The 14,704-nt window shown below is 39.8% G+C and overlaps 1 protein-coding gene across 1 annotated transcript in view; it reads left to right on the top strand.

Moving 5' to 3' along the window:
- Positions 1–14,704, top strand: part of SLC4A7 (solute carrier family 4 member 7) — a 75,366-nt gene that overhangs the window by 36,507 nt on the left and 24,155 nt on the right. Inside the window, exons 10-15 of the mRNA XM_045297684.1 lie at positions 325–431; positions 2,504–2,678; positions 6,218–6,351; positions 8,117–8,362; positions 10,446–10,551; positions 12,001–12,162. Of these exons, the coding sequence (XP_045153619.1) occupies positions 325–431; positions 2,504–2,678; positions 6,218–6,351; positions 8,117–8,362; positions 10,446–10,551; positions 12,001–12,162 (930 nt within the window). The remainder of the gene's footprint in view (positions 1–324; positions 432–2,503; positions 2,679–6,217; positions 6,352–8,116; positions 8,363–10,445; positions 10,552–12,000; positions 12,163–14,704) is intronic.

Genomic DNA, 14,704 nt, shown 5'->3' on the forward strand with positions numbered 1-14,704 from the left:
GGGGTGGGGTGCTTTCTTGTAGGATATTTATGTTCTTATGACCAAGTCTGATAGGAAATTGTGTGTATACATTAGTTGTAGAGTATTTTGATGATTGAACATGAGAAAATAATAAATTTCAAATATTATTAGAGATAAATTTTGGTTTCTTTGCTAACTTGTGATTTATCTTCAACGGAGGTTTATTTTTGGAAGAATTTTTTCCCTAGGAGAATTGATTTAGGTATATATATTCAATATAAATCACATATTTCCTCGAATTGAAAATGCTATCTCTGCCTTTTTATAAACTGAATTTTCAAAGCGTCTTTTTATGAAATGCAGGAAAAGAGAAAGATCCCTGTGTTTCCTAATGGCTCTGCCCCCACTTCGGGTGATGCTCCGAAGGAGGCTGCTCATCATGCTGGACCCGAGCTACAGAGGACTGGACGGTGGGTACAAATACTCAGTTAGCAGGGATTGATATGATATTTAAAACACATCTCCCCTCCCCCCATGTGTGTGAAGCATAATCTTCCACCAGTTTCTAAGTATATATGTTTTTACTGTGCACAGTTATGTAGTTATATTATGTTAAGGAAAATTAAATGCTTTTGAAAAGCCAGTGTATACCTGGGTTTCATCTTTAAATGAATATACTGGACCAGATGATACTATACATGCGTATATAGCATGTAGGTAATTTCCATTGCTTATATGAAAAGATTTTTAAAAGTGTAGCATCCTGTTACAATATCCAGTATCACGATAGAAAAATAATAAGTAAGGATTTTTCAGAGTGACCATACCCTCATAACCTAAAACTCGAAATTGAGCATTAGATCATGACAGAATTATGTGGAGAGACATGATTAAGTGATGGCCATGATCTCTGGAAACCTGAGTAGAAAAATGTTTAAGAGGTTAATTTTCTTGATTAAAGAATAGAAGTCTTGCCAGGTGCAAACACTGGCCTTAAACTGATCCCTAAAGGTAGATAATACAGAAAGTCCATCATGGTGAAGATCATGTGCATGTTGGTAGTCTGGGTCCCCTGTTGGTTTCAGTGGAACTCAGGATCTTGAGTTTCACTCTATCATGTTTACTCTTAAATCAGAATATCTTATATCGACATGTTATTCAGGGAATTCAGTGCCTAAGGGTTCTAGTACAGGAAAAATAACAACTGAACATAGGCTACAGAGAAACGTCAACTCATAATTCATTAAGTGTCTCTGAATATCTCAGTGCCAAAATTCCTTCCTCACACTTTGCCAAGTTCTGGTTGAGGAGCTCCTAGACTGAGATAGTTTTAGTCCCTGAGAAATACCTAGGCAGGTGTGCCCTCCTCCCCCATTGCCATTGTCACTCCAGAGCTTCACATAAGTATTAGTGAAATAATCAGTTCTTAATTTGATGATGTAGACGTGCTTTCCAGATTACCAGTGGTCCCTTGTTTTATTGCAAGCTTTGTTGATATATTTAGTTACAGGATTATTTCCTCACCCTGTCATGCATGTTTAGAATTTATTTCAATATTAATCTAAGCGGGGGTGGGGGGTGGGGGTGGGGGCCTAGAATGGAAAAATCCAAAGCATTTGAGAACTTAAGATGCATTTTTTCTCATCTAGTTTTATATATAATATATAAAATAATATGTAATAAACAACATGTATATGATGAGTCACAAAACACTGAAAATTTTAATTTAGTGATTATTTTTGTTGAGTTGCCTACTATGTCCTAGGTAATGTTCTAGAGTTTTAGACCTTAGAAATATGGCAGGGAGCAAAAAATGTTTGCTCCTCACAGAGCTTTCATTTTAGTTGAAATGTTTCTAGTTAAATGGTTTTTTTTTAATGATAAAAAATAACTGGGATGTTATTTGTATATGCATTTTGATTATATGTACAGTACATTAAATTTACTAAAATGGGTTTTTAATATTTACTTGTATGGTGGAAAGTACCGATTCCAAGAGTTATTGAAGACTGTCATTTAGTATAAGTGGTTTAAGCACAGCATTTTATGTTCACACTAAAGAATATTTGGGTATATAAGGTTTGTTAAAATTGATGCCCCATATTTCTTATACTTGCTGTTATGATTTATAATGTAGATGATAGTTAATAGAATTTATTATGCACATTTTCACGAATGGGATGTTGTATTTAAAAAAATTGTATCTTTCCTTGCCCTTCGTTGTCAAAATTACTTACTCATGAAGTCATTTGCCTGTAGTATGTTCAGTAAATAGTTCATAAATAGTTGTTTATGCCTCATTTAACGTAATGAGACTTACCTTCGCTTTATCATCAGTGGATTAGATTAAATGGTTCTCTGTTAATTCTTGAAAGGCAATGTTTTGTTTGTGTACAATTTTTACTGTAATTTAAATTGGATTTTTACTTCTTGTTGACAAAAAGCACTCGGTATCAGCCGTCTTATGTAGCCCATAGCTTTAGTGTGAACGCGCTAGAATCCGCTAGTGTACAGTTTGACGAGTTTCATCTCACTTATTTAGGCTTTTTGGTGGTTTGATACTTGACATCAAAAGGAAAGCACCCTTTTTCTTGAGTGACTTCAAGGATGCGTTAAGTCTGCAGTGCCTGGCCTCGGTTCTTTTCCTATACTGTGCCTGTATGTCTCCTGTAATCACTTTTGGAGGGCTGCTTGGAGAAGCCACACAAGGCAGAATAGTGAGTACCAAGATTGGTAGGAGCCAGGCTCGTAGCTCTTCAGAGGCAAGTGTCTGTATGCATTTGTCTCCCAACAGCATGATTACCCCGCCCCCAAGCAGACTTCCCCCAAAGGTAATTGCTATGGAAAACATGGGGAAGCCATTTGAACAGGAGAAGATGCACAGTTGAGGTAAAAAGGGGGGAAATGTTTATCCTGGTGTGGTTTTATAATTTTAAGTAAAAAGCTTGTGTTGTGTTTGTTGGGGGGAGAAGCGGGGGGAGAACAATCACAGTGATTTCTGGGTGGGTCTTGGGTGGGAGGATTTATCAAATTTATCTGCTTCATTGTATAAGGCACCTAGGATTAGTTAGCGCCATCTGACTAATATTAATTTCTCAGCCCTGGCTGATAGGCCTGGCCTAGACTATGTGGGGGAAGAGAACACGAGCGAGGAAATGATGGAGCTTTTGGAAGTGGTGTTTATTTTAATTTTGCTGTTAATAAATCTATGTGAAAGTTGCCAAAGCTTCTATGTGGGAAATATCATGGAAAGCTTCATCCTTGACATGACTGAAAGTTCTTTGCTGTTGTTGTTGTTGCTAATACTGTTAGGAATGGTGGGAGGCATGATAACTGAACGAGCTAAGTGCGGTGCTCTGTAACTTTGAAAGGCATGGTTTTGTGTCCGTACATTTTATTGGCATTTAAATGAGATGACCTGTTTTTCTTAAACTATTTTTTTAATTTCATGATATTTATTTTTATGGATAAGATGTTAAACGCTTAGGAAGGATACAGTAGTTTGTGACCCTAACATGAGAATCTCAACAACTTAAGTTTTCTTTCAACCCTTGGTTTACTTACTTAGATTTATTACAACATTTTCAGACATTTAGTAGATCTTTCTTTGCCTTATTCTTCAATCATTGTATGAAAACACGCCTATTTTCAGTAAGTTACTTAATGTGCAGTCATAAATTGCACACGTACCTCTGCTGGTCCCTGTAGACATGTGCCTTTTATCTGTTGCCCTACTGGAAACACTTCTGCTTTGCTGTTGGATTGTCACTCCCTGCCTGCCGACCTCTCCCTGCTATTTTATACTGTGCTCACGTGATACTGTGTTAGACGCAGAGAGATGAGGGGGCAAGTGTAGGTGAGCTTGTGTCTCCAGCTCTCAAGGGTCCTGACTTAAATGCTGAAGACAAGATTGTCACATCAACTGCTAGTGTGGCAGGGTATGCTGTGCCGTATGGGGGCAGTAGGCATTGAAATGAGAGAGGAACCAAGAGTCTCATGGAGGACGGTGATCAGGAGTGACTTGGTTACCGATGCTGTTTTGGAACCTCACGTAGAAATGGAGACATGCAGAGGTGCATTCAAAGAGTTTACAGACAGGCCCGGGAAGTATTTCGTTCTGTTCTACGCTGGGCCATTGTGAGCCAGAACCAGCTCACAGCACGGAGATAAGAAGAGGAGCTACACAGAGGAGGAGTTGTTACATGAGAAGCTTGAGGCGGAGGATAAAAGGAGCCTAGCAAGGGAGATAATTTGGAGGGAGAGAAGCAGAGGGTAAAGAGGGAAGCTTCCCAAATTTGTGGAATGGGAGAGGGATGGGATCGAGGTGTGAAATGACCCAGCAGAGGAGCCCTGGAAGAGGAATCAGAATGATGTGATCTTACAGAAACGGAACAGTGGAGAGGTGTGTTTATCTGTGGGGAGGAATGAAAGGCAAGTGACAGGCTTGTGAAGTTACAGTAGAAACTTCAGGATGTGGGGAGGTGGCGAAGACAGTGATTTCTTTAGGAAAAGAGAAAACACAATTTGGGAAAGAACAGAAAACAGTTTAGAAGTTATTTGCCATCCTCCCATCTCCAAACAAAAAATCCCAACCAGGTCTGGGTAAAAGCAAGTCTTGTTCCTAGTCAATGTGACAGTTGGGGCGGGGAGTGGAAGGTTTTCATGGGTCCGTTTCTTCTTTCTCAACCCAAGCGGGTGCAAAGAGGAACCCTACTTTTGTGCCAACTGTCTACTGATAGCATTTCTTTATTTTGCTGTTCGCTTACTTTCTCTATTATTTTCTGTCTGTTTCTCGGTAACATTTAGACTTTCTCCCCTTTGATCCAAAGCCCTGATTGAACTAAGAATTTTATAAGGGTTTAGCATGATATTCAAGGACAAACTTTCGGCTGTTGATGATGACGGAAAATTTTCGTTTTGAAAATGCTGCTCTAGCTGATGATGAAAACTGCTACTTTTTATTGTGTACATTCCATGTACCATGCTCTGTGTTTACCCAAACACCACTTCCTTACGTTGTTCTTCTGGTTTATATCAGCCTTGTTTAAAAGTGAAAAAGCTTGGGCTTGGACGGCTTTAGAGCTGGCCGCGGCTGGGTAGCCAGTCCTGGGAGCAGCCCTGCTCTCAGCATGCTGCTGCACCACCTCTCCTCCCGTGACTGGGTGCGTATAACTCACAGCCTGTCTTCTCCAACTGATGGTGGGCTTCGTCCTTTCTTGGAAGTCCTTGCCCGTGGCTGCAGTGTGTGTGAGTGCATGCTCCCTTTTCTTTCTGACTCCTTCCTCTGTTCAGTGGCATAGCCAAGCACCACCCCTTACCATCTGCTCCACAACCAGTTAGAATGTCCCCTTGGTGGTTGTGCACAGCTTCCCTGACACTTTCCTTTTATTTGTCCTTGTACCTTCTTTACCGAACTTCAGGGACACGTTGTTATGAAGAGGTATTTTATTTAAAAGAGGTATTTTAATCTATTTCAGCGGTTCTCAACGTGTGGGTTGCCGCAACCCTTTGGTGGTCAAACGTCCCTTTCACAGGGGGTCGCCTGATTCAAAGCAGTCGCAAAATTACAGTTGTGAAGTAGCAACGAGAATAAATTTGTGGTTGGGGGAGTCACCATAACATGAGGAACTCTATGAAAGGGTCGCGGCATGAGGAAGGTTGAGAACCACTGATTTATTTGATATGTATTAAGCATTTCAGTTTTGTTCTCAACTTATCGAGCCTGTCATATTAAATAATTCCTTTAAAATGTGTGGGAAATGGATCTTTAGATATCAAATTGGGAAAGGGGATTGTGTGTTAAATTTTTATTTGCTTTTTAATGGATTCTCTTTTATAGCACATCATACACAATGATAGTTTTTTTTTAAATGGATTACATAAAGCATATTAAAATTATTTAAAATAATAGATGCACCGGAATAGTCATAAGTAACAAAACATCTGTGGATAAATGTTGAAGCCTCTATGTTTCTCCTTCATTTACTCCTGCTTTCTCCCTATAGTATTAGGTTTGGATATTAAGATTAATTGTGAAATTTTCTATTTTAATGTGCAAAATGAAAGTGATTTTCCCCATTTAGTAGAATGTATATGTGATTTGGGTTTATCTAAAGTTTAAGGACTCAAAAGTTGTGTTTGCTTAGCATTTTTAGCTATTTATGATTCATAATTTTGATTTTCCAGAAATTGTACTTGTAGGCTACAGATATATTTATGATGTGTTGCTCTTATTCGTATCTTTTTCCTTAAACAGAGTGCAATAGAGTCTCTTTTCGGAGCATCGTTAACTGGGATTGCCTACTCATTGCTTGCTGGGCAACCTCTTACAATATTGGGGAGCACAGGTCCAGTTCTAGTATTTGAAAAAATTTTATTTAAATTCTGCAAGTAAGTATTAGTTATGTGTTATTTGCATGTTATTATATGTTTGCGTATTATTAGCATGTGCACACGATTGTATGCCACACATAACTTCAGTTAACATTATGTTGCATGTTTAAGCCGGGAAACAGTCTGATCAGTATGTGTATTTTGGGTACTTTGCCACTACTGTATGGCCAGCCTGCTCTGGACCCTCTAACAGTGTATCAACTCCAGTAACTTGGATTGGCGGATTATAAGATTGTCCGGGAGCATGACATCAACAGGTTTGAGCATTTGCTATGCAGAGCACTTGAGGAGCAATAAAAATGTTTTATGCTAGCAAATTTCACCTAGCAACAAGGAGTTCATCCAGATGTTTATTAGGTGGTAAGTACGGTAGTATCGTAAGAGAAGCTTAGGAAAAGGTAGATCGTGAAGGCCCATGTTGCCTGTACTAATCAGGCTTTGTTTAACTCAAAAGCAATATTGTAGCACTCAGACTGAGGTGTGGATTTCCACTGGCATGGAGATGAATACAATTATTATAGCTAGTTGACTTTGAATAGGACACAATTCAGCATTTGTGAGATAAATGTAGTTGAGTAATTTAGCCCCAAATTGCATGATGTTTTTCATAAAGCCTTTGATTGGCACTTCTGATTCTTTGCTCATTAAGCCAGTAAATTTTGGTTCAAATTCGTGAAGCGTTCCATATTTAAAAAAAAAAAAAATTTTTGGTTCTAATCTGGCATACTGCATCTATTTACAGAGAGAGCATGCAGTGACCCGAAGTGTTTTAAGCTCCGTGGCAGTAAATTCTCATGTGAAATTAAAAAACAAAATAGAAAAGCCCCTGCCTTTCTTTGATTACAGTGTTGGTGGAGGAAATTGGGCCGTGAAGGTAGTGACGGTTTTGGCATGGGTAGTGACGGGATTGCCACACTGGCACAGAGATTCCTGACCTTCAGTCAGGACCAGTTGTTCTTCCTTGTAGGCTGACACCTGCCATTTACTCCTCATCAACGGTTTCTTGAGTGAGGCCCAAGGGTTTTTAAATGCTTACTGCCAAGTCGACTTCTACTGCATATATTTTACATCTGTATAGGGCTTTGAAACTGTTTTTTGTTCTTTTCTGTTCAGTCATGTCCAATGAGTGACACTGGGATGGAGTCGAATTTGTAAACCTGGGGTTGTACCAGTATGATAAATAGAACGGGAAAAATTATGGGTCAGTACCCTGCTCAAAACTTAATCTCCCTCTTAAAAAAGAGAAGAGCAACCTGTTGGCAACATATGTACAAATATGCCAGATACAGTCGATGTGTGGGTTGTAGTAAGGGTTGTAAGGGCCACCAACAAAATGATCGTTTAATTAAAACAAGAGCAACCTGTATGTTGCATAGCAGTCACATCTCTTGCCGGGCACTGTCAAACGGTGAGACTTGGTTCAAAGATGGCAGCAGCCATGCTGTTGTGAGTGTGTGGTTCTCCACAGCCCTGGGAATAACCAAGTGTCCCACCTCAGGCTCCTTAAAAGGCTCCTTCTGCTCCAGTGCTTCTGCCTGTAATGTTTCCTGTCTGGGTTATTGTTTTGGCTAGTCTCCAGATTAAGCCAGAAAAAACACACTGAGCTGTCTGTTGTCATTATTTTGTCATTCTTTAATTCACTGTCCTCTTTAGGAATCTTAAGGTTTTATGCTGTTCCTTTTGTTTATTATGAGCTTTTCATGAACACAATTCTTTTAGCACATTCTATATTAATCATGTCTGCATTTTTCTTTCTAAACAGAGATTATCATCTTTCCTATCTATCTTTGCGAACCAGTATTGGTCTGTGGACTTCTTTCTTGTGCATTGTTTTGGTTGCAACAGATGCCAGCAGCCTTGTGTGTTACATTACTCGATTTACAGAGGAGGCTTTTGCAGCTCTCATTTGCATCATATTCATCTACGAGGCTTTGGAGAAGATTTTTCATTTAGGAGAAATCTATGCTTTCAATATGAATAACAACCTCGAAGAACTGACGACTTACTCGTAAGTGTTTCTGCCTCCCTCAGTACTTTGTTACATTGTGCTTTTGCAGCGACACTTGAGTAGAAGAACATGGGTCTTTGCAGCAGCATCTTGCTCACCCTGTCTAGCTGAAACTACCCAATTCACAATTCTGCGTGGTGACTTTGTTTCACATGAGATTTTGTCAAAGTGCTGAATGGAAGTAAGATTGGTGAAATTCAATAATTTGTATTCAGTTGCAATAATTTTTCCAAGAGTATGTATTTTAGGTTTCTGTTTGAGTTGGAATGATCAATTTAAATTTGGTTGTCAGCTGATAATACCAAAATTTAAATCATTTGGCTATTAAATCTGATCGTATGGTTTTTCTAATTGGTCAGAGGTATGTGTATGTATCTCTTTATGAGGAAGCTTCAGTAAAGTTTGTGAGAAAATGGAATGAAAAGATAATGGTGATTTCCCATGAACGTTTGGAAGCCACCCCATATTTGTTTATGTTCTTATGTATATTCATACGTATAAGGAGCCCTGCTTGTGTGGTAGGTAATGCTCTGGGCTGCTAACCCCAAGGTCAGCAGTTAGGACCCACCCCTCCCTCCACAGGAAAAACGAGACTTTCTGCTCCCGTAAGATTTTCAGTAGCTGAATCCCACAGGGGCAGATGTACTATGTCCTCTGGGGTCACTGTGGATTGAGGCCCACTCGATGGCAGTGAGTTTTGGGTTATGCTTACATAGTATACATATGAATGCTTTGAAGTCTGATAATTCTCTATTGGAACTTGCTTTAAAGTAGAATTTCAGTACACTCTTGTATGTGCTGGTCTGTGGGATATTTTCGTTGTGATAAGAAAACATGGGAGGAAAATATCTTTAAACCTCAGAGTAAATTAAGATTTGAAAAGTAATGTTTCAACATGTTAGCAAGTATATTCAACCAAAAGTAAAATAGGCTATTAAAATTGGGCATATCTAGGTAGGTGCCTATATTTTGATTTTCTCATACAAAGGAAAGTAGTGGTTACCCAAAGAGAAAACGGATATAACTTTCTGCCCACTAGACAGAATAATGTTTTCTTCCAGTTAATTAACTTAGTAATTACGTGTGAATACCAACTAGCTCCCATTTATCCAGTGTGTGAAAACACTGTGCTAGGCGTGTTGTAGAATTTGTCCCCTAATGTTACTTAACTCATCCTGTCTACTTTTGTGGATGCAGAAATTGAGCCTCTTGGAAGTTGTGCCCCACAGCTTGTGAATGATGTAGCCTAGATTTACTCCAAAGTTCATCTGCCTGCCTCTTCTCAAACAGCATATGATCTATTTGGGAATATTCGTAGGTTTACTTTTTTTCTTTATTTTTAATTGTTTTTCTTTCTTTTTTCAAATCTACACTGAGAGACTTCCTTGCTTACATATGTGTTTCCAGCTTTTTCTAGGCAGTCGAGAGAGTGCTGTCGGTGAACCGAACTCTATTTTCTTCCTCTTTGCATGCCTGATCCAGCATGACTTTGTTTATTCCTATGTGAGTTACGATCCCTCGAGGTAGGGCGCGTGAGGTAGAGCTTGTCGGAGGATCAGTAATAGGAGTGTCAACATTGGGAAGCTCTGCTCGCTGTGCTGTGGCAGTGGTGAAATAGGCTGTTACACTCTCAGTTGTATAGAAAGCAGTACCTCTCAAAAGTGATCCATCTAACCAGTTTCAATAGGTAACCATTTGATTGGTATTTGTGTTACTCATATTTTTGTTGTATCTAGGGTTGACAAGGAGTGTGGTTTTTGGGTTCTATAGCCTCAGTAGTACTGTGAGTGGCTGAGTGCTCCACTGCTAGCTGAGGGGCTTGCAGTGATATGGCATCCTGCTTGCTTGACAACTCAATGAGGCAGTTCTTGTCTGTCCTACAGGGTGGCTGTGAGCTAGAATTGACTCAGATGACAACAGGTTTGTTGTTAGCCCAAGCATTCTGTTCTTGTCTCTTTTCATAGCCTTTGTACATTGCAATGGAGAAAAGCTAAGTGGTTAAACGCTGCTATTTTTGTATAATTGATTTAATGAAACGTATGCGTGAGGAACCTTAAACACCTGTCCTGTTCTGATTTCTCAGATGTGTGTGTATTGAGCCTCCTAACCCTAGCAATGAGACACTAGAGCTGTGGAAAGAAAGGCATCTAACAGCGGAGAACATTTCCTGGGGCAATCTCACTGTATCTGTGAGTATACTGAAATTAAGGATCTTGCAAATCATTATCAACCCAGTTCTTTTTTCCTCTAGCCTTTTCTGATTAGATCGACATTTTGTTCTTGGTCCATGGATCTGACTGTGATTTCAGAGTATAGTATTACTGTAAGCAACTGGAGGTCACTCCTTTCTCACTCCAGAGGACAGGGCCCCTGCACTGTTCAGTATGTGGGATGTGGTCTGAGATTTCATTGTACTGCTAATTTAAAGGCTGCACTGGCCAGTAGAGCAGTCATTAGTAACATGGGTATATTCATTAACATGAATTCATTATGACTGAAATTGATTAAACATTTCTCACACTATCCACATGAACGTGCCCCAACACCTCATGTGACTGCTGGCTGCAGTGCACATAGGTAACCTGTCCATTGCCAGATGGCTGGTTTTTGTCCCTTATGGGCATGGGGTGGCTTTTCTATCGATGACCCATTTTCTGAGTTTAGAGATTTAAGGATCTCAGCACATGGAAAGTGAAAATAAAGGAACCTTCAGCTTTCATAAACTTTTAGTTATTATTTTGTTAAAATAAACTTCACTCGTCAGAAAAATATAGATTTTGGTGGCATGTGGTTTTGTTGCTTTCTGGGGTTTGTTTGCTTTTTTTAAAGTAATTTTTCATTCAAAAGTAAATCCAAGTCAGTATACGTCTGGTAGTGTAGTTGTTAAAACATTGGGCTGCTAACCACAAGGTCATCAGTTTGAAACCACCAGGTGCTCCACAGGGAAAGATGATGCTTTCTACTGCCCTAAAGAGACCCATAGGGGCAGAGACCACAGGAGCTTGGTGGCAGTAAGCTGGTAAATCACAGACTGTATTATGTTGCTGGATTCATTAATGGAAATATTTTCTTAGCCCAATGCGGCTATGATCCCATTCTTGAATCCCAAGCTTTGAGTAAAGTCAGAACACAGGTGTTATCAGTATATAAGAGTAGACGCTCACATGTTTATGTTCATTTTCCCCCCTTAGTACTTCGTTTGCATTGCTGATTTGAATTCTCAGTCAGCCTGGTAAAAAGAAGAGGGGCATTGCTGTCTGCTCCTCTTTGTCTCAAACCCCTTGTTCAGAAGGGAGACTGCACCAGCAGCAGGAAACAGTATGCTCACTACGATTGTTTCACTAAATGCTATATGGTGCTGCGAGAAAGAAATGGATAAATTAATGTGGCAGTACTCTGTACTTGAATGATTTAAGATGTAGTTTTTTGAAATGATAATATTTCTGGACGTTGTGTCTTCTGATTGTTGGTGTGTTTGATAGTTGGCTTGACAGTGGTTTTATTTTTCTTCTGAGTGAGACATATTATCAGTCCGTAGCATCTTAAGAGTCAGTGAACTTCCTTGGTAATTTATTAAACTATTTGAGAATTGCCTCCATCCTCTCTTTATTGTTACTTGTTTGTTTTTTCTCCCTCAGCAATGTAAAACCTTCCATGGTGCATTTGTCGGATCAGCGTGTAGTCTTCATGGACCTTATATTCCAGACGTGCTCTTTTGGTGTGTCATCCTATTTTTCACAACGTTTTTTCTGTCGTCATTCCTCAAGCAATTTAAGACCAAGCGTTATTTTCCTACCAAGGTAATTGCGATATGCTGTGGAGTCATGCTTAATATTCTTGATTTTATTTCCTTAGTGTATTTTAAAATTGTAGTATATTTTTAAGGTTAATATTTGTGTTGGTCATCGAGTGCTGCTATAACAGAAATACCTCTTTGTTCAAGCCGAAAAGAACTTGGTTTCCTCTAGAAGTCAGAGTTCAGAGCATTGACTCCGGGGCAAGGCTTTCTCTCTCTCTGTTGACTATGGCGGAAACTTCTCATCTCTTCTCAGTTTCTGCTCCTGGGAAGTCTTTATGTGACTTGCCATCTCTCTTCTCCCATCTTTTTTATTGTCTTAATCACTTCTGTCCCAAAGAGATCAACGTAAAGAGCACATTCTCTACTCCTTTTATCTCATTCATGCCCTTCCTTGATGCAGAACACAACCAGAGCCTTACCCTCCCCACCCCAACGTCTTTCAGTCAACTCCAAGTCTAAAATCTAACCTTTTGAATCAGCTACATCAAATATGGGTGAGACATTCAGCATATTTCATCCTGGCACAAAATTCCTCTTTATTGGAGAATCTGTGTAATCTGGAATGTAGGTTTTCTATATCCAAAATAAAAATGGTAGCCTAGGAACAAAGAAGGACATTTCCATCACACCTGGCAGAAATTGGAGGGAAATAAGAGTAAAAGGTACTTAGTAGGCCCACTAGAATGGCAACTCTGCTCCCTACACTTAGAGTGGCCCCATTTTCCAACTCTGTCTGAATGGTAACCCCGGCCCTTCAGCCCTGGCAGACTCCATTATTCTGCTCCTTGGACATAGAAATCCCACCCCTTCAGTTTGGGCAGTGGTCCACTACTCAGCCATCCGTGAGTAACTGCCCCACACTTAAGAATCCAATTGAAACCGAAGAGGCTGTGGCCCCATATATTTGGATTCTGGAGAGCACAGTCCTGCCCCGCCAAAACTGAGAAAGCCTTACTTTTCCTGATCTTTCCATCAGTGTTGCTGATTTCTGAGCTGCTATAGGATGGCCATTTTCTTTGCCTGAACAACAAGATGTAGCTAGCGCTTTAACCTGTTCCCTGCCTGTGCAGTTCCCTGTGGCAGACAGCATCCTTTCCTTCCTTTTTTTCTATCTCGGACCCTTTAGTCTCCGTTCATGGGTTTTCTGCTTCGGTAGTTGATTTCATCCGTCAGCCACAGACACAATCTTTTAAACAAAGGATTGTGTGTCCACAACTTCATGAACATTCTAGGGTGTGTCCCGAGTTTGTACTTTGTAATTTTTCTGATCGTACGGTTTTCTCATTTTGCATTTCCTTTTTAAGTCTATCTCTTTTGGGCTTAGTTTAAACAGTTCAGGAGGAACCTCAAGAATCTTCTAAGATTGCTTAGAAGAAATCTCAACCTAGTGTCCAAGTTCATAACTTACAAGTCCCACCTTTATAACAAACTTTTCAGCAAAATTTCTGGTTTGTTGCTACTGCTTAAAAAGCACCACCCTTTCTGCAGTACCCAATCACATGCTTATCATTTTCTTTTAAAGCCTCACCAGATGCACATTTAATGCCTACATATTTCCCTGTATTTTGTTGCTGGTGCCATTTGTATCCTCGAAGACAGTAGAGACCTTTTATTTTTTAATAGTTCTCTTTACTTCCCTTTGTGCCTTCCTCTGATCCATAATTCTGCCAACAGTCCATCAAGGTCAGAGACTGTGATTTTATTACCAGGCACCTGAAGTGTTTACCCCTTTAACCCATTACCCAACCCCCAAACCACTTCCACATTGTAGGTGTTTGTTAGAGTAACACCCTTAATTCTCAACACCAAAATCTTAGCTAGCCAGTTGTGCTATCACTAAGATGATCAGACGTCCCGCTTATTTTTCCCACGCCCCGTGGAGTTTTTAAAAAGTCCCGATTTTTGGAAAGAATGCACGACAAGCTAGGGTATACGGTTTTCGGCTGCGATGTGGTTATTTCACCAGGATATGAGTTTTATCAATGGTGTTCCGCTTTACCAATGTTAAAATCTGGTCACCTTAACTATCACCAAAACATAACAAGCAAATTGATGTTCTCGCAGGTTCGGTGGTTAGAAGTGTGAATTCAGGGTTCTGGCCTTAGGGGATGACTTCCTTCCTTCCTGTTAGCTCTGGAAGAAGGTTCCTTTCCCCTCTGAGCTTTTGCTCCTGGCAGACTTACTGTGGTTCGGCATCTCTCCCCACTATCACATGCTTGTTTAATCTGTCTTACCTTGCAAAAGAGAAGGACTTAAAACACACCCAGTACCGACCCTGGGTCATTATACTAAATACAACCCATTTCTAGATGAGATCATAACCACAGGCCACGGGGGTTAGAATTTAGAACACATATTTTGGAGAAGTTCAAGTTCAAGTTCAAGCCCTAGCAACACTCCCTGTACGCCAGTAGTTTTGAAGAATGATTTATTGTGACAGGTATGTGAGACATGTGTTAGCTCACATTAAGGAAATGATGGCCCGGTGAGAGTTAGTAGCTAGGTTGTAAAATATGTTTTGTTTCTTTCTTTCTTTTTTTTTT

The sequence above is a fragment of the Echinops telfairi genome, unplaced genomic scaffold, assembly GCF_000313985.2.
Source record: "Echinops telfairi isolate 266 unplaced genomic scaffold, ASM31398v2 ScPeMD7_7420;HRSCAF=8458, whole genome shotgun sequence".
In the NCBI taxonomy this organism is placed as follows: domain Eukaryota; kingdom Metazoa; phylum Chordata; class Mammalia; order Afrosoricida; family Tenrecidae; genus Echinops; species Echinops telfairi.